Source organism: Grus americana, chromosome 12 (assembly GCF_028858705.1).
Source record: "Grus americana isolate bGruAme1 chromosome 12, bGruAme1.mat, whole genome shotgun sequence".
Taxonomy (NCBI): domain Eukaryota; kingdom Metazoa; phylum Chordata; class Aves; order Gruiformes; family Gruidae; genus Grus; species Grus americana.
In genome coordinates, this window is record NC_072863.1 from 19,933,417 (window position 1) to 19,954,484 (window position 21,068).

A 21,068-nucleotide genomic window follows, 5' to 3' on the forward strand; every position below is an offset into this window, starting at 1 on the left:
TGACTTGGGAAGACAAATGCCATCACTACAAATGTCCCACCCTTCCTTTTTCCCCCTGTTTTATTGCTGAGCATGACATTGTATGGTATGGAATATCCCTTTGGTCAGTTGTGTCCCAGCTGTGTCCCCTCCCAACTCCTTGTGCACCCCCAGCCTACTCACTGGTGGGGTAGTGTGAGCAGCAGAGAAGGCCTTGCCTCTGTGTAAGCACTGCTCAGCAGGAACTAAAACATCCCCATTATCAGCACTGTTTTCAGCACAAATCTAAAACACAGCCCCACACCAGCTATTATAGAGAAAATTTAACACTATCCCAGGCAAAACCAACACAGCAAGAAAAAAAATCTCTTAAAACTTGTCAGAATGTGAGTATGTCATGAGTTGGAATCCTGGGGCCTTGCCCTAGCTGGATTTTCTGGAATTCATATACTAGTGAAAATACAGTTGTGTTTCTTGCTTTGTTATGTTTCTGGTCCCCTCCACCCTTGCAGCAGGATATTGAGCTGTTGTTGCAAACATAAGGCCAAGGTATGAATAATTAACAGAGGGGAGGAGTACTGCTTTCAGGAAATCAGAGCAAAGCAGTAAACTCCTACCCCACTGAAAACCAACTGCTGCGCCAAAGTGGGTTTAACGTAGTTTAAACTAATACTGTGTGCCATACTCTTTTAGGGGAAACTCTCATCTGAATATCTGACTTTTGAGCTGAACTCTGCTGCTGTCTTAAAGAGATTTTTCTAAAGCATAGTGCAGTCAATGGAAAGACCTAGTTGTTTCCGTAGGGCAGTAGCTGGTTTAAGTTAGGACATCAAGTATGTGCTTAGAGGACTGCTGTTGATGGCTGCGATGCTCAGAGATGCGAGGGTGCGCTCTAAGTCTTCATGATACAGTTTCTCCTTTCCGCAGTCTTGCAAGCAATGTCAGCAGCTGCTAGGAGTTTAGCTAGACTAGTAGAACTGTACGTAACTTACCTGTTCCTGAGATGGAGGTCTGCTGCCTGCTCGCTACTCTTGGTACTTTCGAGGGCCTTTAGCATGTGTCCAGGGAACGTGGCACTTCTGAGTCTGCGTCGTACCAGGCTGATGTGGGGGCTAGAAGCACATGGGGCTGCTTCGAGGCAAACTCTTCCTGGAGGAACAAAACACTGTTTATTTTCTAACAGAAACTTCATTACAAAATGTAAAAAGTGAATATTCTGAATATTTATTTCCAGAATACTTTGTTAGCATGTTTTGATCTTGTATGTTAGAGGAATTGTGTACATCAGTGTTACTTTGGTGTGTCTTGAAACGTATGTGATTTTTATACCAATGTTAAAACCTATGAATGCATGAAGCAGTTTTGCTTTGCCACAAGTAGCAATCTTTAAAGGAGAAAAACTTACTTATTGTCTTGAGTAACAGAGTAGGCTGTCCTCTGTATTCATTTACACTGTTAAGGGAGCCTAGAATATAAGTTATAGAAGAAATAGGTAATTTGTCCTTTTGTCTTGTACCATTAGTTGTTTCAAGATTCTGAGTAAGGGAAACAAGATGAAATGCAGGAAGAGTGATGCTGGCAGCAGACAGGAGTTTAGTAAAAAAAAATAACCCAGCAAATAGATTGACAATTAATATCTGCAGTTCAGATGAGTCTATCTTAGTAACAAATACCTGGTGATTCTGAATCTCCTTGGGGAGAGGTGCAGTTGAAGAAATATACCATGAACATCATCGGTTTGTTACTAGGGAAATACAGCTCTTGAGAGTGGCCGCTGGGTTCCCAGAGTGGCATGTGGCAGGAGAGGACAAGTCGCTTGGGGCCTGTGAAGAGGGTCCACTTTGGAGATGGCTGCAGTCTGGGTTTGAATACATGTGGCCTTCACGGGTGCCTACGGTCAAATATTATTAGAGGGACCAGCTCAATATTTTTACTTACTTTGTCCTGTGAGTAAGTATTGCTTTTGGATTTTTTGGTTTGGTTTTGGTGGGGGTTTTTTGTTGGTTTGTTTGTTTTTTAATTTCTCAAACTTTACCACTTGCTGAAGTGCTTACTTGTTTTCACAAAGATTCTCTAAATCCCAGATAGGTGGGTGATCCCTTCTACCGTGTCTTCACTTGCAGTTTCTCTCTGCGTGTAAAAGGTCCTTATCTGCTATCTGTGAGTGAGTCTTTTATTGATAAAACAATTTATAGACAAGACCTTTAGAGCTAGGCGAGTCAGTTGCTCAGTACAACTTTATAGTTCATCTTTCATGTTTGTTCTTTTTCTGTTTGTTGTAGCCTGGCTGTACAACTGGAGTGCTTGGTTGTACAGCAATTCTGCTTTTGCGGCTCTATACCAGGAAATGCACTTGCATAATTCGCCAGGCTTCAGAACAAGCAATCTTTTATAGTGAAAAGAAGATGTTTTGTTTTACACCAAAAAAAATATTGTCAACGCTACTGCAGCAAAACAACTGTTACTCTGTTCTCAGAAGTGTCCTGAGCGTAGTGTTTGTGTAACTGACCCTCACAACTCAGCAAGTGTAGAAGCCCTTATGAAACCACAGATACTAAATAGAGAATGCTCCTTGGCAGGAGTGAGTGCCTCACGTTGTGTGGTTTATATCAGGAGCTATTGTTTCTGGAGTGTGCCTGTTCCAACTGGGAGAGGTATAGCTCTTTCTCCAGTTAGGAAAATGGCTTTAACCTCTTGCCCAATATTTTTAATTCCCTCTTTCAACACGGGACAGCAGAAAAGGTTCCAATTCAGGAAACCTCAAAACTTCTGTCAAGTTCTTGCTTTTGCATACTATTATCTTGCTTGGTTTTATGTTTTGATACAGAATACTTGGAATAAAATAACCCAACAGATTGCATGGAAGACTTTTTTTTTAGCTTAGTCTCCCAAGAGTTGGCTGAACATCTTGGTGATTGCAATCAGGACTAGCAGAATCCAGCTGTTGGGTTTAGCATCTTTTACATTCAAGATAGGATATAGGAATTGTTGTTGAATTTAAAAGATGACTATATTAATTACCAGCTGTTTATTGACTGCTATTTAGGAAGAAAACCAAACTGTGTTTCAACCTCTCTTTATTGATATAGAAATTTTTGTAATGTTTCTGTTTCAATGTTATGACTTCAGTGTCTCAGAACAATTACAGAAAAGGAAGGCTTTTTTTTTCTTTTTTCCTTTTTCCTTCCCAACAGACAAGCCATGATGGCAGGACTTGTGTCTGGATTCACTTTAGCCTGCAGAATGATAGAACGAGTCTGCATTTGAACCAAAGCTAATGGCTTTGTGTTATTCCTGTGAGATTTCATACTCGTGTGGTGGTATTGTCCAGTTTTAGCTTCTGAAAAATAATGGAAAAGTACGTCTTTTCAGCTTTGTAAGTGAGCTGCAGCAAGAAGTTGAATTCTGAATTTTTAATTTGAATCTTGTCTACTACTGTTCAGTTTTAAATGTGTTGCTTTAGTTTAACAGATACAGGCAAAGGCATTTACAGATGGGAATAAGTTTCAAATACAGTGCATTGCCTTTTCTAACTGATAAAGAGCTAGAACTAGTTGGGTCTGGATTAAGGGGCTCAAATTAAACTCAGAGTGCGGTTCAAGTTATTTTTAGCACAGTATTATTTTAGCACGGTCTGTCTGACTTCTCCTATGACAAGTGACATGAATTCAACTAAACACACAAATGACTAATTGTAATTTCCCAAAAGTTCTCAGCAGGTGAGAAATACCTGTGTTACTACTGAGTGGTAACTTGTTTACATACATCCTTCTGCAGCTTCTCTTTAAAACCAATACGATGTTGATTATTTTATATTTGGTGAAGCTTAGCAGTTTTACATGTGCATGCAGATTGCCATAAATCAGGTCTTTTGATTTTTGCACAGGCCTCCTCAGTAATTGCTTTTATATATTTATACTTATATACATAAAAGACTTTAATTTATAGAGTTCTATCACTCTATAAGGTAGCAATTACCTTTTCTTTCTAAGTAGGCCTCTGTCATATGCAGTCTACGTGGTTTCTGGTTTGATTACTTGAGGGTTTTGCATTGTTACTGGTAATTTTTGCTAACTAAGAAAGGGAAAAGAGCAATCTTATGTTATTCCTTCTTTGTTTTGCTTCTGGCTAGTTTGGGGAACAGCCTGTTTGAACTGCTGCACTGCATTTGTGGCAAGGGGACTGGCATGGCTAGTTAGCTGCACTTTGAAAGCACTGACCATTAATGTTATCTCTTTGTTAATGTATATAGGTGATAAAATAACTGAACTGAAGGAATTGTGATGGATCGTAAGGAGAATGGTTCCTTGTAACTCAGTGATGGAAAAACATTTACAAATATTTTCCTTATTCCACAGCTTCCGTTTGAAATGGAAATCTATTACATCCAGCATGTGATGCTTTATGTTGTGCCCATCTATCTGCTGCGGAAAGGAGGTAGGTTGGCAATTTACTCTGTACTTACTGAATTGGTCCCCTGCAATGAAAAAGCTGTGCTTAATGGTTACCACAGGCTTTATTCTAACTTTTTTTTTAACCAATTTTCTCTGTGTTGTTACTTAATAGTTTCTGGTGTTCTGTTGGAGTTGTAAGCTGGGTAACAAAGACTTGTCGGGTACTGAAACGGGAATAAAAAGGACCTTTTGCCCAAAGGAGTATCAAGAACGTATTGGCATAATGTGCACTGGCTTCTTGAGTGGCATCTCTGCCATCATACAACGTTCTAAGTTGTTGGTGGGATGTATTTTTAAGACTTTTGCTGCCTCGAATATCTCTTGAAGTACTGTAACTGAGCTGAAAAAAAATTACTATTATATCCACCCATAAACATTAGCCAGCTGGTTAGATAAATTCCTGAAATTCTGAAGTTCTAATGAAATGCAGTGACATATATTAGTGAAATGAGCTAGCTTGCTTGTCACCTCTTCTAACAAGATCGCTATCTTGCAATCACTTACACCATAATAGTTCGGTAAGTCTGGGAGCCCCAAATTCTTCCACTGGCCAGTGTTTTTTTCTAATTGTCGCACCTTAGAAGGGAATGCAGTATGAATTTGTCTGGTGCGATGCTCTGCCCCCCTCTAGCGTTGACATGCCTCCAGCTGCATTTTCTAGCAGAGCTAAATTGTTTCATCCAGGAAATAAAAGATGATAACTTGTGGTGCAGATATTCAGTAGCCTTTCGTGAAACCCCGGAGGATGTGATGTCAAGCAATGGGATACAATTTAGCAAATGGTTAGCCTCTTCCATTCTGGTGAATATTTTGGATTTCATACCAGCAGTCACTTAAAATCCTTCACACCTATTTCACTATAGGTTTGTAACCTTGTTGTTTTTCACTGCTGAGTGAAACTAAATAAAAATGATCCAAAGGAAAAAGTGAAGTATCATACTTCAGAAGACATTCTCTTTCTTTCTCTTATCAGAGATACATGCCAGCCACATTTAATTTTAATTTTGTTATCTTAAAATTCTGGCAAATAATGCTGAAGTGCAGTATAGTTGTAGAAGTTACACAAACTCATAATCCCTGCAGAGGGGAGGGTGGGGAGAGGGGGGAGAAAGTGTAAACAGCCATGTACTACACTGTAGGCAGTGACAAACCAAGCTCTTGTGGTGTCATTAAATCACTTCTTTCCATGGCCTTGAAGTTCCCATGTAACACAATTTTAAGATGTGTATTTCTTTTGCTTTGAAGTTTGGCCTTGAGTGTTACTTGAGGTGTTCCTTTTATTATTTTGTTTGTTGGTTTTGTTGGGTGGTTTGGTTTTTTGTTTTGAAGTAAAGGTTCTCTGGGTTCTTCAGCACCTGTTTTGGGGGCTGATGGGACTATCTCTGTAGTTTGAAGGGCTTTGTGCTGTACGGTCTCACTTTAGTGCTGCTTTCTGAATTTTTGACCTTTATTAATTTACAGGTATTTGCTGCCATCTAATGTTGACATGAGAGCAGTGAAATTTTTGAAGGAATTTTGACATATATATATTTACATCAATTGAGATTGCCCTAGGCTGTGTAACTAATAACTGCTCCATTTCTTCTGCAGTTGACTCCCAATCACCTGACTGTAATACCTTACCCATGGGCTTAGGTAGTAGTTATGGCTAGTGCCACAGGAGACCTAATCTGTGATTTTTTTTTTTGATGGAAAAATTATTCAGCCTAAAAACACTTGTTAATATTTCATTAGCACCTTTGTTTAAAGTACTTTCTGAGTAGATCACACCCTTTATCCTAACTATGTATCTTCTGAAAATTGCTTTTTCATCCTGCCATTGATCAGCATGCAGCTTTATTTCTGCATTTGCAATAGAAACTTCCATCAGTCAATCTGTGGATTATGACTGGGAGAAGTGATTGAAGGGTAGTAAAATTGGAAAAATGAAAAGGAATGGATTGTATATGGAAAATACACTACTACAGTTGGGAATCTGCCAATATTACTGATGGCCTTAATAGGATCTCAGTCGTAATATTAACATTTCTCAAAGGAAGGTCGAGCAGAACACCTGAAGGAGAGTTGATTTGAGGCTCATTCTATACAGAACTGCATGTCTGAGTTTGTTGATATGCTAATCAAGTATCGTACCAGTCATGCACACACATTTAATTACCTGTTGAAGTGTTTCCTTTTTGAAAGGAAACTGGATGACAGTAAGCAAGGGCTGTAATTGTTTATTTTCTTTCTCTCCCTGCTATTCATTAGTGGTGAAGACAGGTCATGTTGCACTGGCAGCATCACCTTCGTGTCCCCTCCATGTAAGTGTGTGGGGATTTACCACGTTTAGGATCAAATTGATGAGAGATGTTCAGAACTCAGGCTTCAGCGTTGCACAGCGGACTCACTGAAGCTCAAGGATGTATTTCCTCTTGGGGATTAAGACCTCTTTCTCTTTTCCCCTTCCTTCTCCCTCCCTTCTGTACCGAGTGAATATAAATTTCCATACTTTGGTTTCTAACATATTTTCTTTCCAAGTGGATATAGGTATGTATACATATACATGCATGCCAGGCTAGACAAAACGAATGCTTACGCACTTTGACTCGGATCTTTTTTGGCTGCAGTAAGAGGCGCTCATGCAGAATAGATATAGGGCAAATATAAAAGGCCAGCATAGAAGATTCCTAACTCAAGGCAGTTCTACATAAAGTATATCTGCAGTTGGCAGAATTTTTGCTGAATGAATCTTACCTTGTATCACCTGTGAAAGCTGCCAAAAATTATAATATGGATCTGGGCAGGACACAGCATTCCGGAAATAGCTGGATAGGCTGAGCCAGAGCTCTAGGTTTTCTCTTGTCCTTAGGAGGTGAGATTCTTGCTTCCCTGTCAAAAAAGTATGAGTGCTTTTGTGGCTTCTGGATTGGCTCACTTTTTTCCATCAGATGAGCAAAAGACAAGTGCAATGAATGGTCAAGGTGGAAGGAAGGAAGAAGATGGAAACCACGGAAGTGCAGATTTAGACCATGGAACCAACCCCTTAATTGAAAAACTCCTCAAACCATTTTCCTCTACAACTAAGCTGGTCTTCTGAAGCGTATGAGTGTGCTCACATAAATATACTGCATGCTACTGGGATACAGATTGCTGGTAGAAGGCTTGGGGAGATGGCAGCTGAGGAAGTGTAATGTCTCAAACTGCCACAACTATTGCAACAGAGCATTAACCTGATCTTCCAAGCTCAAGGTATTAGAGCCCTTCAGTGGTGTTCAGGACAACTTAGTTTTTCTAACTGTATACTCTTAAAGTAATGGGAAAAAAATCTAGTTTGCACAGCACCAGCCTTTGAGACTCTCAGTTCTTGACTGTCTCGGTCCTTAAGCTAGTTTGGTCAGATTTTTGGATGGATTTGACAAGATTAGATGTGTACCTTATTTCAGAGCTTCAAATCATACTGAAATTTAATCGAAGTGGAATTGTTATTTCCTGAGCACTGTGAGCAATTGATAGAATTCCACAATGGTTTGAAATAGGAGTTAATTTATAGCAGCTCCCTAGCAGTGGAGTTCAGGAGATAATCTTTCTTGTGTTTTGAGATCCCCAGCATTATTTAGTTGACTTAATAACTTAGTGAAGTAGAAGAGGATGTTGGTGTTGAGGTGGTTTTTTTAGGATTTTGTCATTTAAGGAGCTATCTGATGTATGAACATCTGTACCTGAAGTTCCAGGATATCCTGTATGGTTCATCAGAGGCCTTCGTGTTGGTGTCATTGAATGGTTGTGTGGTTCCAGCACTTCAGCCTGCAGAGGGAGATAGTCCCCAGCATCCACTGTTGAAATGGCTATGCAAATTCTCAAAATTCACAATTCAAATACAGCTTGACTACGCTGTGGAGAGAGTAAATTGATTTGGTTGTATTTTTGTGTGTGTGTAATCTTTCGGAGCCAAAACTGACAGTAGTGGCCCTGCAAATTCTGGACAGTCCTGTGGTCTGGACCCGTGTATTTTAGGAGCTGATTCACTGTTGTACAGCTGTGCACAAGTGGACAGACATACACACCCTAAATAACTAGGTGAGTTGTTTGCTGGGAGTAGAGTCAGAATTTCCAGCTTATGGGGCAAGTGCTGTGTCTTTATAAGTAATGAAGAAACTATCTCTCTGACTCAGGTGAAAAAGAAAAGGGCTTTATGGATCTAAGTGTCTTCAAAAGTGGCATCAGAAGAGGTGAAGTTCAGTGGCATTGTCAGAAAGTCAGTAGACATTGATTTTCTTTTTTTTTTTCCCCTCTTTTTCCTTCTCCTGGAGCATGCCTCTCACACTTCAGAAGATGGACAGAAGCAGCTCTGTGTAGCCAGCTGTAAGGGCAGTGCAGTGTTTCTTACCTAATGAGAAGCTGGGCTAAGTTGTAAGATGTAGAACACAGATACCGAGTATAGAAGAAAGGATCATTTTTCCTGTGGCTGTAGACTAGGAAAGTGCAATTAAAGCAATTGGGGATCTAAGCTTGTGCTTTCCATTGGCTGTTAGGACTTGCAGGTGAGCAAGGGATTTCCATATTTAAAGACATTTCTAGCTGCTCTATCCTTTCTCAGCCACATCCTGACTTTGTGACACCTGTAGCTAGCAATATTCCTTAGCTTTTAAATGGAGTTATAAAGCAGGCTTTGTAATGTACCTTAGTAGTAATCCAGGATATAGTTAAACTAGATTTATGGCTACCTATCTCCATCCTCATTGAAATACTTGATAATGTGCGGTACAGCTCTTTCACTGAAACTCTTAATAACTTGGAGACCTGTCAACTCTTGCATGTTATTCTCCTGCTCTCCTTCTGGCAGCTTCCATGTTCCTGTCCCAGCTTTTCTCCGCCTCCTGAATCCCATGTATTGGAGGTAAACGCCTGGTTCCACGTCCAGCTGTGCTGTCCTATGGCACCTCCAGCAGCAGGGTAGCTGTGGCACTGTTCAGCAGCTGGATGCGCGTGCTGTTGCTCATGCTGCACTCTTTCTTGCAGCTGGATCGTTTCAGGATAATCTTGTTTGATTTAAGAGAGCAAGGGAGGAAGAGGAGGGGACATGTCTCTGTTGTGTGACCCTCTAAGCTTTATGCACTGGGCAGTTACTGGGCAGTTTCCTTTGAAACTACGGTGTGGCGTATTATAAAACACTTAAAACTAAATGAGGAAATTAATGTGGCATTCTCTGAGTGGGGCCAAGGTCTGTTAAAGACTTCTTTCTCTCTCTAGGAGATAGAGAAGTTTAGAAGGGTATGTATCAGTATATGGAAGAACTACCACTTATATGAAGGAAGAACTGCTGCTGCTTCTTTATGGGATATAAAAAATGGTTCCTGAGAGGAGCAGGTAGTACAAGACCCCTGTCTAAGCTAATTCTGATGGCAGTAGCTGGCGTTTGGTGAAATAGCAATCTCCTGGCATAAGGTAGTATTTTGAAATCTACACATAGATTTGGACCAGCTGTAGGGGAAACAGCAGATTTCAGGCTCGGCCTCTTGAGAACATTTTTCCTGTTTTGCCCCGGAAAGGAAGTTTGGTCTTGAGGCTAGCTCAATAGGCCACGCTACTAGAATTAACCCTTTGATCAAGAGAAATAAAATGGAAATAAATTGGAAATAAATTTGCCCTTGCATTTTTATAAGCTTGAAAATGAAGGAATTGTAATAGTTGCTCTGCTCTGAGTTTTGGATTAAGCAGGCCTACCTGTAATTGTGAGACTACTGAAGGAGTGTGCTGGGCTGGAAAACTCAAATGTAGTGGGAATGAAAGCAAAACGTTAATTAGGAAAAAGAGATTATTTTAACACCCTACTATGTTAAAAAATTTCTAATTCTCTAATTCAAACAGAGGAGTAATTTTCTCCTGAGTTATGTTTTCACAGAAATATGAAGAGTATTACTTTCTATGAAGTTGTGTTCAAATTCGTACAAGCCTGTGTTTTGAGAACTTTAAATAAAAGTAATAGTTCATAAGAACACTAGAACTAGCACAAGACATTGAGGGGGAGCAGTATAAAAGAAATTGAGATTCTTTGTTGATCTTTAGACTTTGAAGCCATGCTTCCATTTCCTAGATGGCAAAATTAACCACTTGGCATGTTCAAGGCAACAAACTTTTGTTGCCAAAGCAGATGATGAGCCCCAAACTCCTTACTCTATACGAAATCCTTCCTATCAATGCCATTGAAATCACAATGTTTAATTTAAACTGAAATACTTCATGCTATTTCAACATGAGCAAATATACAGCCTACTTGGATGACCCTGATTTGGAATGGTCTCAACTGTCTTGGGCGTGAGCATTTTTGAGAATGAGATTAGCGCAAGACTGGCAGTTGGATTAAATTTTTGAAAGCGCTTGACATACAGGAATTGCCTGTGATCCTTAGCGAACAGAGAGTAAAACTCACTGCTCCCTATTGAAATTGATTTCTGATGCAAGCAGCAAGGAGCTTTTGCCAAAGCCAACACAGGCCATTCAACCAACCGCTCACCTGGGTCTCAATTTTCCTGTTTCTCTGTTTCTGTTAACAGACTGTGCACTACAGAAAATAGACTGCACTGCTTCATTGAACAGTTGGCTGTTGAATAGCAGGACCGTAGAGTAATAAAATCTCTAGTGATTATTTATCTAATGAGAAATGTACAGAAATTATCCCAAGCATAAATTTTAAATTTAGTTTCCCAAAGCAACGCTTGGGAATCCAGAGCTCTGTGAAATGTTTTAGGACGGAGGTCATTGTTTCCTTTGTGTCTCTTGATGTCCAAATAACGATACCGCTGAAAATCACACCATTATTTTCAGGATTGCAAAGTCTAGCAAGGAAGGATTTTTCTATTATATAGCAAGATCAAAAGTCTGTAGAGGGTAAGAGCTGCTAATGTATTTTTCTGAAGCTTTGCAACAGGGAGAGGATGTAGCAGTGTGAAATTCTTTGCTGGAGGAACCTGAACAGCTGTCCCAAGTGACTTCTGAAACAGGATTCCCTGACTAGATTGAAGCTGGTCATGAGAAGCTTGGGTTCAAAGACAAATTATGCCACTGATCTGTTTTGTCATCTTGTGCAATTTCCTTAGTCTTTTAATGACTGTTTTCTCCCTCCAGTCTTGTTTCATAGTGGCGTTCACTTGTCTATTTTAGTGTTTATGTACTACCTGTGCTGTAAGTCCCCCAAATATCAAGGTCTCTGGATTCTAGCTTTTCTGAATCTACCTCTAGACTACTACCATCCATTCTCAGGTTTTGTAGAATACTTCTAAAATAACAGGCAACTGCCAACCGGGTGAGTTCACGTGAAACCAAATTTGGTATAGCACTACTCTGCCAGTTCTGGGAGCTGTTTTAGATACCTTATTTAAATTTTATTTTGTGCTTTGCATCTAGATTAAACATGCACCTAAAACTGCAAAGACAATGCAAAAAAACTTTGCAAGTCAAATGATGTTTTTGTTACTTTGCAGCTGAGGAGGGAGCACAAAGAGTTTCTGTATAGCTTGACCAGGTTACCTAAAGTCGGTGCAGCCAGAACCAGAGCCACGGTCTCCTGAACTCTGGCACCAAGGCTGGTTGTTGCTTCTCCTGCTCTCTGTAATGAAAAGCCATGTTCAAGGTGGTATCGCATGTCTGATGTTTGCAGGCAGTGGAGTTTAATGAATATCACTGCTATTTAGGTAAAATCTCCTGTACCGTTTTCTAAATAGGATACCAGCTCTTAGATCATGCTTGCTAAGTATGTTCGAAGAATTACTGTTGTGAATTCTTTCCCTTCAACTGTAGAGCACTCCACTTAAAGTTACTCACGTAGAGTTCACCTTTACCTTTGGATTTTGCTTATAGTTCAGACGCTTCTTCTGACCTTCACCTACCCACTGGATAAGAAATCTTATAAGCTGCCTTATGCTTTCAAAGTAGCTTCTCTGCTCGTAGTTATCGTGGTTGCTTACTAAAAGAGGGTGTGCAGTTGTATCTTGGGTAATTACACTAATACTGTTGTTCATTAAAGTCTGTGAGTGATATATGGGGTGCATATGTGCTGCTGTCATTCAAGCATACAATAACTCCTTACTCTGTTGACCAGCCGCAGAGAAGCTATGTTACTTTGAGTGGACAATGAAGAGATGTACAGCTTTAGACAATAAAGTGTAGGTAGCTTTGACTGTGTAACAATCACAAAATTATATTTAAATTAGATTATTTCAGGTAGCTACTGCAAAATCAATCTGAACTGGCACAATGGGTACAAACTACGGAAGAAAACTATGCAGAAAAGAATTGTAAGAATACAGCGGGGATCGAGAAGGCAGTCCTCTAGGGATTTTAAACCTGAGACAGGATGCACCATTATGTGGTGGTGTGGTAAAGCAAGTAACAGCAGGTATTTGCTTTTATCTACATACGATACCATACGTAGGCATACTCATACCAGCTTTAGTCTGGTGAGTTCCGTTACAGCTAGCTACTCACGTGTAGTTATTTGAGTTCCCAGGAGCCTTGTACAGTATATGCTGAGGTCTGTTGCATCTTCCGGGTAATTACTGAATGTACTAGCTAGCAAAGGCTAATATGAATATTGCACTCTGTGCTGTAAGCTATCCTTTGAGTACTGGATACACATTCTAATATTTAATAATATCTAATGGATCAGAGCAGACAAAAGCAGATTAAAAATGCCAGTGTATTTTTGTAATTATCTGAAACTCTACAACTTCTTATAGCAGTTGAGCAGCATGACGTTGTGCGTCTTTCTTTTGCGTCCCTAGGTTAAGTTAAAGTCATAAGGAAAATAATACTTTAACTCATATCTTATACTGAAGTTTTCATGTCTGTTAGTAAGAGTCTTGACAACTCGGTAAACTGCTTTTGTTATCACCATATGATGTTTGAATATTTAATTCCAAAAATAGCCTTGTATCTAAGGGTACTTTTATTAGATCTGATTTCCTTGGTACATTCTCGCTCATGTGACATTGTGTTTTGTCAGTAAATTGAAAAAACCTAGTTTCAGGAAGAGAGAGAAATGTAAACCTAGGAATAATGTGATATCTGCTATTTCATTTGAAGGGAAAAAATATATTTTACAGTATCTGTGATATCTGCTGACTATAAAATTGTTTGTAGTGTATATCTGACAAATCTCCACAGCAGTTTTCATTGAAAAGCACAGTCTGTCATTAATGGATTGACTACTTTATACAGCTTTTCTGTTCCTATACATTACTGGTGCAAGTTACTCTTTAATAGTTGTTAAACCACCATAAAATCAGGAAATTGCAATTAGGCTCTGCTCTAATAAAGTGCCGTGCAGGAACTGCCACTACCTAGGTTAGTTCTGTGCATGCTGAAGACATAGCCCCCATGAAAAACAGGTGTTTAAATATAAATAACCTGCTTTTTGAAGATTTATTGTATACAATCACAGTATTTTAAAATCATTTAGTACTTCTGTGGTAGAAGGAAGAATGAGGTAAAAATCACTGCTGTTGGTGAAAAGTAGACAAGGTTAATGATGTAACATATTGTATATTTTCCTGCTGGACCAGGAGGAGGGAAGAAACCAATCAGGATGCTCCAGGTAAGAAATAAGGCACTCAAATATTAATTACTGTAATGATATTGAGTAGGTTATCAGCTAAAGCCAGATGCCCTAACATCCACAGAGGAGAAGAGAGGATTATTCATGACCGTTTGATGGACACAGCAATTCAGCTGAATACTAATGTCTTCCTTTCTTTTCAAGGTATCTACACTCCAGAACCACTCTGCAATTTCTGGTGGGCTCTTTTATCCACGGGGTTTATGTTTGTATATCATTTTAGCATCTTGCAGATTCTGGGATTGGTAAGTAAATCCAGGTTAATAAATGGACAGTTTGCAAGTACCTTCAAAGTAAAAACACTGACTGTCTTGCAGTGTCCAGATATATATGGATAAGGCTACTTGCATGCAAATTTTTAATTGCATGTTCGAATGGGCATTTGGATCTCATATCTCACAAGTATTGGTGAAGTATTTCATGAATTAGTTATGTACCTGCATAAATCCATGTAGTAAATGCATAACTGAATTTGAGTCTGCGATCCTTCTGAAAGCTGCCCTACTTGTGTTGAACGAAGGATTGTCACCTAAACATTTTTGATATTTTAGGTGTCTGAATCAGTGCACCACAAAAATACTGTTAATTTATAAATCTGTTGTCACTTTCTCAGGTTACAGAAGTGAATTTGAACAACATGTTGTGCCCAGCCGTCTCAGATCCTTTTTATGGGCGCTGGTATCGAATCTGGGCATCTGGACATCAGACTGTCATGACCATGACTCATGGGAAGCTTGTAATCCTACTGTTTTACAGTGCAGTCCCCATCTTTAAATGTAGCATGGACTTTCTTAGGCTCCCAGCTAAGAAAATAGACTGAAATTTCTCCCCACGGAGTAGTACATACAGGAAGCAGAGATACTTATACTGGAAAACAAAGAGGAGGGATGAGAGGACAATGTCTTTATACTTCTCCCCACAGTTTATTGCCTCAAAAACACCTCTATAATCAAGTGAGGGGTGTTTTAACTGCTGTTTCTCACTGCCTATTGCCAATGGCAAAATTAGTGGCCTTATTCTGGAAAAGATTCGTGTTTTATACATTTTGTGTAGATTACAGTAGAATCTTGCTAAGCCACCGTTTAAAATTAGGCCAGGATCTGTCCACATTCCAGCAAAGAGAGTGGCAGTGCTACCTCGTTTTGACTTATTTTCCATTAAATATAAGTACACTTGTATCATAGATAGGAAATAAAGGTGAATTCCAACACTCCGGTGATGTGAACAGGAGACGTGTTGAAATGCATCATCCTGGCTTAACTCTTAGCACTCGAATGTTGCAAAATGGTCACAGTGAAATGATGCACACTTAATCTCCGGTCTTAAGTGCAAAACAGTGAGGTTCTACTGTATTTTCTTTAAGCTGGTTGAAAATGTTGGGGAACAATAACTCATTCAAAAATCTTTTTAATTGACTACTCAGTTTCTAAGCTGTTGTGGATAAATATCTGGCTAAGTCACATCAGATCTTGATGCTTTGGAGATGCTTTTATTTGAGTGAGTGGAAAAGCACCACATGGAAATAATTCCAAAAGACCATGGTACGTATAAGCTATGATAAGATATTTCATCCACTGCTCTGACCTGACTTTGAATAAAATGGGTTTTTTCACTTAGCTTAGACTGGAGAGGGAGTAGAGATACGAAGTCCAATGTAAACATCAGAGTTTTCTTTTTTAACTTAGTAGCTCTTGAAACATTCCTCCTCTACACTGATCCTCACTCAGTAGAGTGATTAGTGAAGGAAAAAAAAAATGAAACTCTGTTCTCTCTCTACAGCTCTAATACATTCTGTATACTGATTTTAAAATTCAGATATGAAAAGGAATGTCAAATCAGTGCAGGCCTCTACTGAAAAGAAAGTGTTCCAGTTTACTAGTATGACTAAATCTTCCTGTCAACATGTCTTTTGGAGAACAGGATGTAGATAGGCAGAATGATAAATAGTAAACTGCGAGTACCTGTTCAAACTTTCCGAGGCTAGAGGAGAAACTGTTGGGCAGAAAGATGGGAAATCTTGAGTGTGTTCCTCCAGATAGTTACTTGTGAGTCCATTATGCAGACTGTTGTGTTTCAAGGCTGCAGGAATTTTGTTGTACAAAAGTTTGTTGCAATTTATAGATTCATTGTGTTGTCAAAGCTGTGACTTGTAAGATAAAACAAAACCATCATACCTCCTCCAGCTGGATCACCTGAAGATAGGTTCTGAAGTTAAGGTACAGTCATTTATACCTCAAGAGGGAAAAGTAAGAATGAGAAGTAGTTGAACTTTATTTTTTCCTTAAAGAAAAAAATTCATTGGAGAGGGAACAAATGGCTACTTCAAATATTTTTACTCCATATGATTAAAAAAAAAGTAATCTCAATTAGAAATATATTGTCCCATGTTCTAATTTACAAACTGGCGTCTGGCTTTTTTCCATGCCTCGCTGTGTGTATATATATACATAATAAATATACCATACTCTTACAACTTGAGAACATGTGACATCTATCTAAACTATCCATCAAACATATATAGCTAGTCTGTTATACAGACTATATGGTTCCTTGTGTTTTTAAGCAGAATTCAAGCAGAGAAAGCCAAGCACCTGATGATGGGAACTACCAGCAAACAGAGCTCACTGGCAGTTGGTGATCCTGCAAATGTCTGAGTATGGGATGAATTTCATTGAGTAGTCTCGCTGCTGCCTTGGTAAAGCCGGGCATATCTTGCTTAAGTGGGGCCTAAAGAAAGAATGCATTCGTCTTGAAGGCCTGAATCCCTCTGTGGAAGACTACTTAACGAGCTGCTGAAGTGATAGGAGTTCTGGCTGGTTATTTCAGCAAATTCAGCATTTCATGATGAAATAGAGGATGTTGCTGGGAGATGCCAAGATGCACAGCGCTGGATGTTAAAGCATGCCCCCTATTAATATACTTCATCTCCTATGGATAGCTGAACGAAAAGTACAGTGATTCTTCCCTCCCCCTAGTTACTGTCAAGTGTATCATGGTGTAGTTATTTACTTAATTTGGCAAAATGTCTTATGGTGGGTTCAATCCCGTTTAGAAGGAATGTTTGGTATTACAATAGAATGACTTTTAGCCAAATGCTGTAAATGTTATATAGCATTATTATTTGCTTAACTTTACTTATGTGTGTATGTTGTGGGGTATTTTGGTTTGGTTGGGGGTTTTTTTAAGAATCTTTCCTGTTTATTTTTTCTTCAGTATATTGTAGCTACTGGAAAAAATTCTGAGTTATGTGAAAGTAGCAGCTTTTTTTTTTTAGTCATATGCTTCAGGGCATTCTAAACAAGTATAAACCAGCTGCTGTTTGCCACCATTGACTGCCTCTGGTCAATTAAGACTGCAGAAGCATTTAAATAAGCTCAGGTGTCTCAGTGCAGGCTGTTTGCTTGGAATGCAAAATTTGTGAGCCCTTCTGGCTGACTTAAAACTCAGTGGCAGGAATGGCAATGTTAAATATAGCTAAGGGAGGGAAAACCCTGGGGCACTTTGGGGAAAAAAAAAAAAAGGATTCTTGGTGTAGCTGTACCACTTGCACTGTTGACTCCGATAGCAGGGCCACTGCAAGGGATTGCTCCTGCCTTCCCTCCCACCCCGGGTCGTAGCTGTGTCTGGTGCTGGGCTGTGAGCCATGCTTTTCTCTGTTACGCTGGTCCAGTTGTTCTGAGTCACACTAGAAATTTCAGGCTTAATTTGACAACATGGAGTATGCTGACAGAACCGCTCATCAAAGCCAATGGGACACTCGTATTCCCCTTCCAGACCTCACCTGTGCAGGTTCTGGAGTTTGTTGAACTCTTCTGTACCAATTTAAGTGGCTAAAAAGGCTAACTGAACACAGTAATTCAGCAAAAAAAGTGGAGAGGTAAACTAACTACTGCACTCAATAAGGATTTTAGAAGTATTGGAACTGCTTTTTCGACTCTTAAGAGCCAAATGGCACAACTGGAGTCAGCCGGGAGGGAAGGCAGTGCAACGTGCACCTCTTTTTGACGGTAAGCTGCTGTACAGTATTAGTGAAGCTGGCTGAGTTAGAATACAATCGTTTAGGTTTGAAAAGACCCTTAAGATCATCCAGTCCAACTGTTGCCCTAGCACTGCCAAGTCCACCACTATACCATGTCCGTAAGTGCCACATCTGTGTGTCTTTTAAATCCCTCCAGGGATGGCGACTCCACCACTTCCCTGGGCAGCCTGTTCCAATGCTTGACAACCCTTTTGGTGAAGAATTTTTTCCTAATATCCAATCTAAACCTTCCCTGGCACAACTTGAGGCCATTTAATCGCTTGTTACTTGGGAGAAGAGACTGACCCCCACCTGGCTACAACCTCCTTTCAGGTAGTTGTAGAGAGGGATCAGGTCTCCCCTCAGCCTCTTCTTCTCCAGGCTAAACACCCCCAGTTCCCTCAGCTGCTCCTCATCAGACTTGTGCTCCAGAGCCTTCACCAGCTTCGTTGCCCTTCTCTGGACATGCTCCAGCAGCTCATTGTCCTCCTTGTAGTGAGAGGTCCAAAAGTTAAATTATTCCCTCCCTCCCCTTGCTTCTTTTTGAAGGCTTTTTAAACTTAGCATTTCATTTTGGTTTATGGTCTGGTGCTGCAAGAAACTGTTGTCAGCATAACGGGCACCAGCTTCACAGAAGGTGAAGAACAGGTCAGAATGGGTGCAGAAGGGGAACAAGCTTCAGAAGCTCATGTTGTGGAACTTCTCCTCCTTTATTCCTCAGCTGTCTCTGGTATGTTCGGAATATGCATCAGTCGGAGCTTGTTCAGTGCGCAGGGCACTGGGTTGAAGGGGAAAGCAGAATACTTAATCTCCACAGGGGTTATTTATTCTCTTCCCTGGCAGAGGCTGATTTTGTTTTCCCTGAATGGTTTATTTATAATAGACAGTTATGGTATATGGATGGGTTTTTTTGGTTGCTTTTATGCTTATTTGTGCTGGAAATTAAAGAGCAAAACTATAATGCTATTCTTGAAAGTGAATTGGCATCGTCTCCTGTGGTGTTACGCAGACCATCTCTGTCAAGATAACTTGAAACTGTTGCCCAGTACCTGGTGATGAGATTTTACACTGCAGCAGTGCACCATACGATTAGAAGGGTAGTCCTGGTCCTCCCTGGTCAGATGTTCTAAATGTTTTGTCACAGTAACAGTTATGAAAACATTAGCCATAGCTGTGGGGCAGAGCAGGACTGTACAGCCACTCTTCTGTCCAGCAGTGGCTGAAGCTGACTGTAAAATCTCACCCTGACCTGGACTGATTTGCTGCCCACTGGCAAATTCTCGTGTCGTGCCGATGCGCAGACCTCACAGAGAAGCTGGTATGTATTAAGGTGTTGGAACAGAGCCCTCTAGTCTCCTAATGTTTAGTACTGTGGGCACTTCAAACAAAAGAAACAAGGAGCGAAGGAACTGACTATTTTTTCTGCCAGTCAATGGCTGTCTAAATTTCCTGCCAAACCTACACATAAATGAAGCATTAGTAACTACAATAAATTGTTTACTGATTGGTTTGTTCGTGCAGCCTTACAGTAAGTAGTTCTCCAAAGCAGAAAAGTGAGCTAGTAAAATTTCTGTACCCACTGTAACATCTGGCAGTTCAGCCTGTGAATATTGAGATTATTGTGCCAAGGCTTTAGCTGTCCAGGATACACGCAGCGCTATTTTTTCCAAGGATTCAGACACTGTAGCTATTTGTTTAACTTCCTCCTATTTAAGCACCAAAGAAAACTTTGCGTCTTGTTTCTTTTGAAGTGTGCTAATTAACAGTTTTTGATCGTGCTCGTTTAACTCAATGAAAAGCCAGCGTCTGTGAACACACACCTTTACTTGGGTTTGATTCAGCTTCTTGGGGCTTGACGAATGCTGCTTAGCAGCAAAGCCTGCTTGTGCTTCAGCAGCTGCTGCCTTGCCGAAGGTGGGAGCCACGAAAAGTCCTTAAGCATTTGCGTTTGTACCATTTGCATACCTTAAGATTATAGAGTACCTCATTGTAGAGTTATCTGTCTGTTCCTGGCCACAATCAGGGGTTTGATATTTCTGTATATTTGATACCATCCTGTAAAGCCCAATTGTTGGGTTTTTCTTTCAGAAATGGCTATTTGCAACTGTTAAATTACTGTACTTGCCTGACTTACTTTCATGTCCTAAGTCTTGCTTCTAAACCATGGGCGTTTGTTTCCTATGCAGCTACAGCTAATGGAAAATAGACATGTGCTGGTTTTCTCACTGTTGCAATTTTTTTCTCCTAGAAGGTGGATTCTTAGGAATTAAATTGGTCCTAATAGTTAGCAAAGCTCTGAAAAGGCCAAAAGCCAGGAAGAGGGCACCTGTCAGCCCTTCTGGTAGGAGGCAAAAGGTTTCTACAGGCAGACAGGTCAACTTTGATGGTTCCATTTTTACAGTGACAAGATTCATAACAAATCTGTTTGATTTTTGTGATCTTGTACTCAAAGTGATATTGCTGTAAATCTGTCTTGCAGCTTTTAGTGTAACTTAGTCAAAGCCAAGCTGGTTTGTTTGGGTTGTTTTTTTAAATGATTTTTTTTCAGGGTCAATTTTGTACTTTTTTAAAAATTATTTCTGCATTTACTGAGTCATTATCTCAATGCTGCAGAGAACGCAGCGGGCAGAAGGACGAGCCTACCCACACCACTCACCAACCAACCTGTGCTTGGGCTCTGGGCTGAAGCACAAAGCCGGCTTTGGAAATTTGCGGTTCCCATTAGTTCAAGCGTGGTGTTACCCGGGCACAGAATGGTAGGGTGAGGATGGAGGTGGAGAGGCTCAACTGCCACGTATGCTGTTAGTTCTGAATAATTTGTAAGAGTGTTATAAATTTTGTAAACTTTTTAATGTGCTAAAAACTTGGTTATGAGGTAACATGTACAAATAAGGGGTAATTTGTGTACTTGTTTTTGTATTTTGGTCTGATGGGGTTTTGTTGTTGTTGTGGCCTAAGTCCAGATTATTGGGCAATAGTTGTTAAACCTTTGAATTAAAACAAATAAATGCATTTTAATGGA

General features: G+C 40.0%; 1 protein-coding gene across 3 annotated transcripts in view; it reads left to right on the plus strand.

Moving 5' to 3' along the window:
• The window catches only part of TMEM164 (transmembrane protein 164), a 42,815-nt gene extending 21,747 nt beyond the window's left edge, over window positions 1-21,068 (plus strand). For all 3 annotated transcript variants that reach the window (XM_054840015.1, XM_054840016.1, XM_054840017.1), the window contains 3 exons: window positions 4,338-4,416; window positions 14,173-14,273; window positions 14,642-21,068. In XM_054840015.1, coding sequence (XP_054695990.1) covers window positions 4,338-4,416; window positions 14,173-14,273; window positions 14,642-14,848 — 387 coding nt within the window. In that variant the 3' untranslated portion in view covers window positions 14,849-21,068. The remainder of the gene's footprint in view (window positions 1-4,337; window positions 4,417-14,172; window positions 14,274-14,641) is intronic.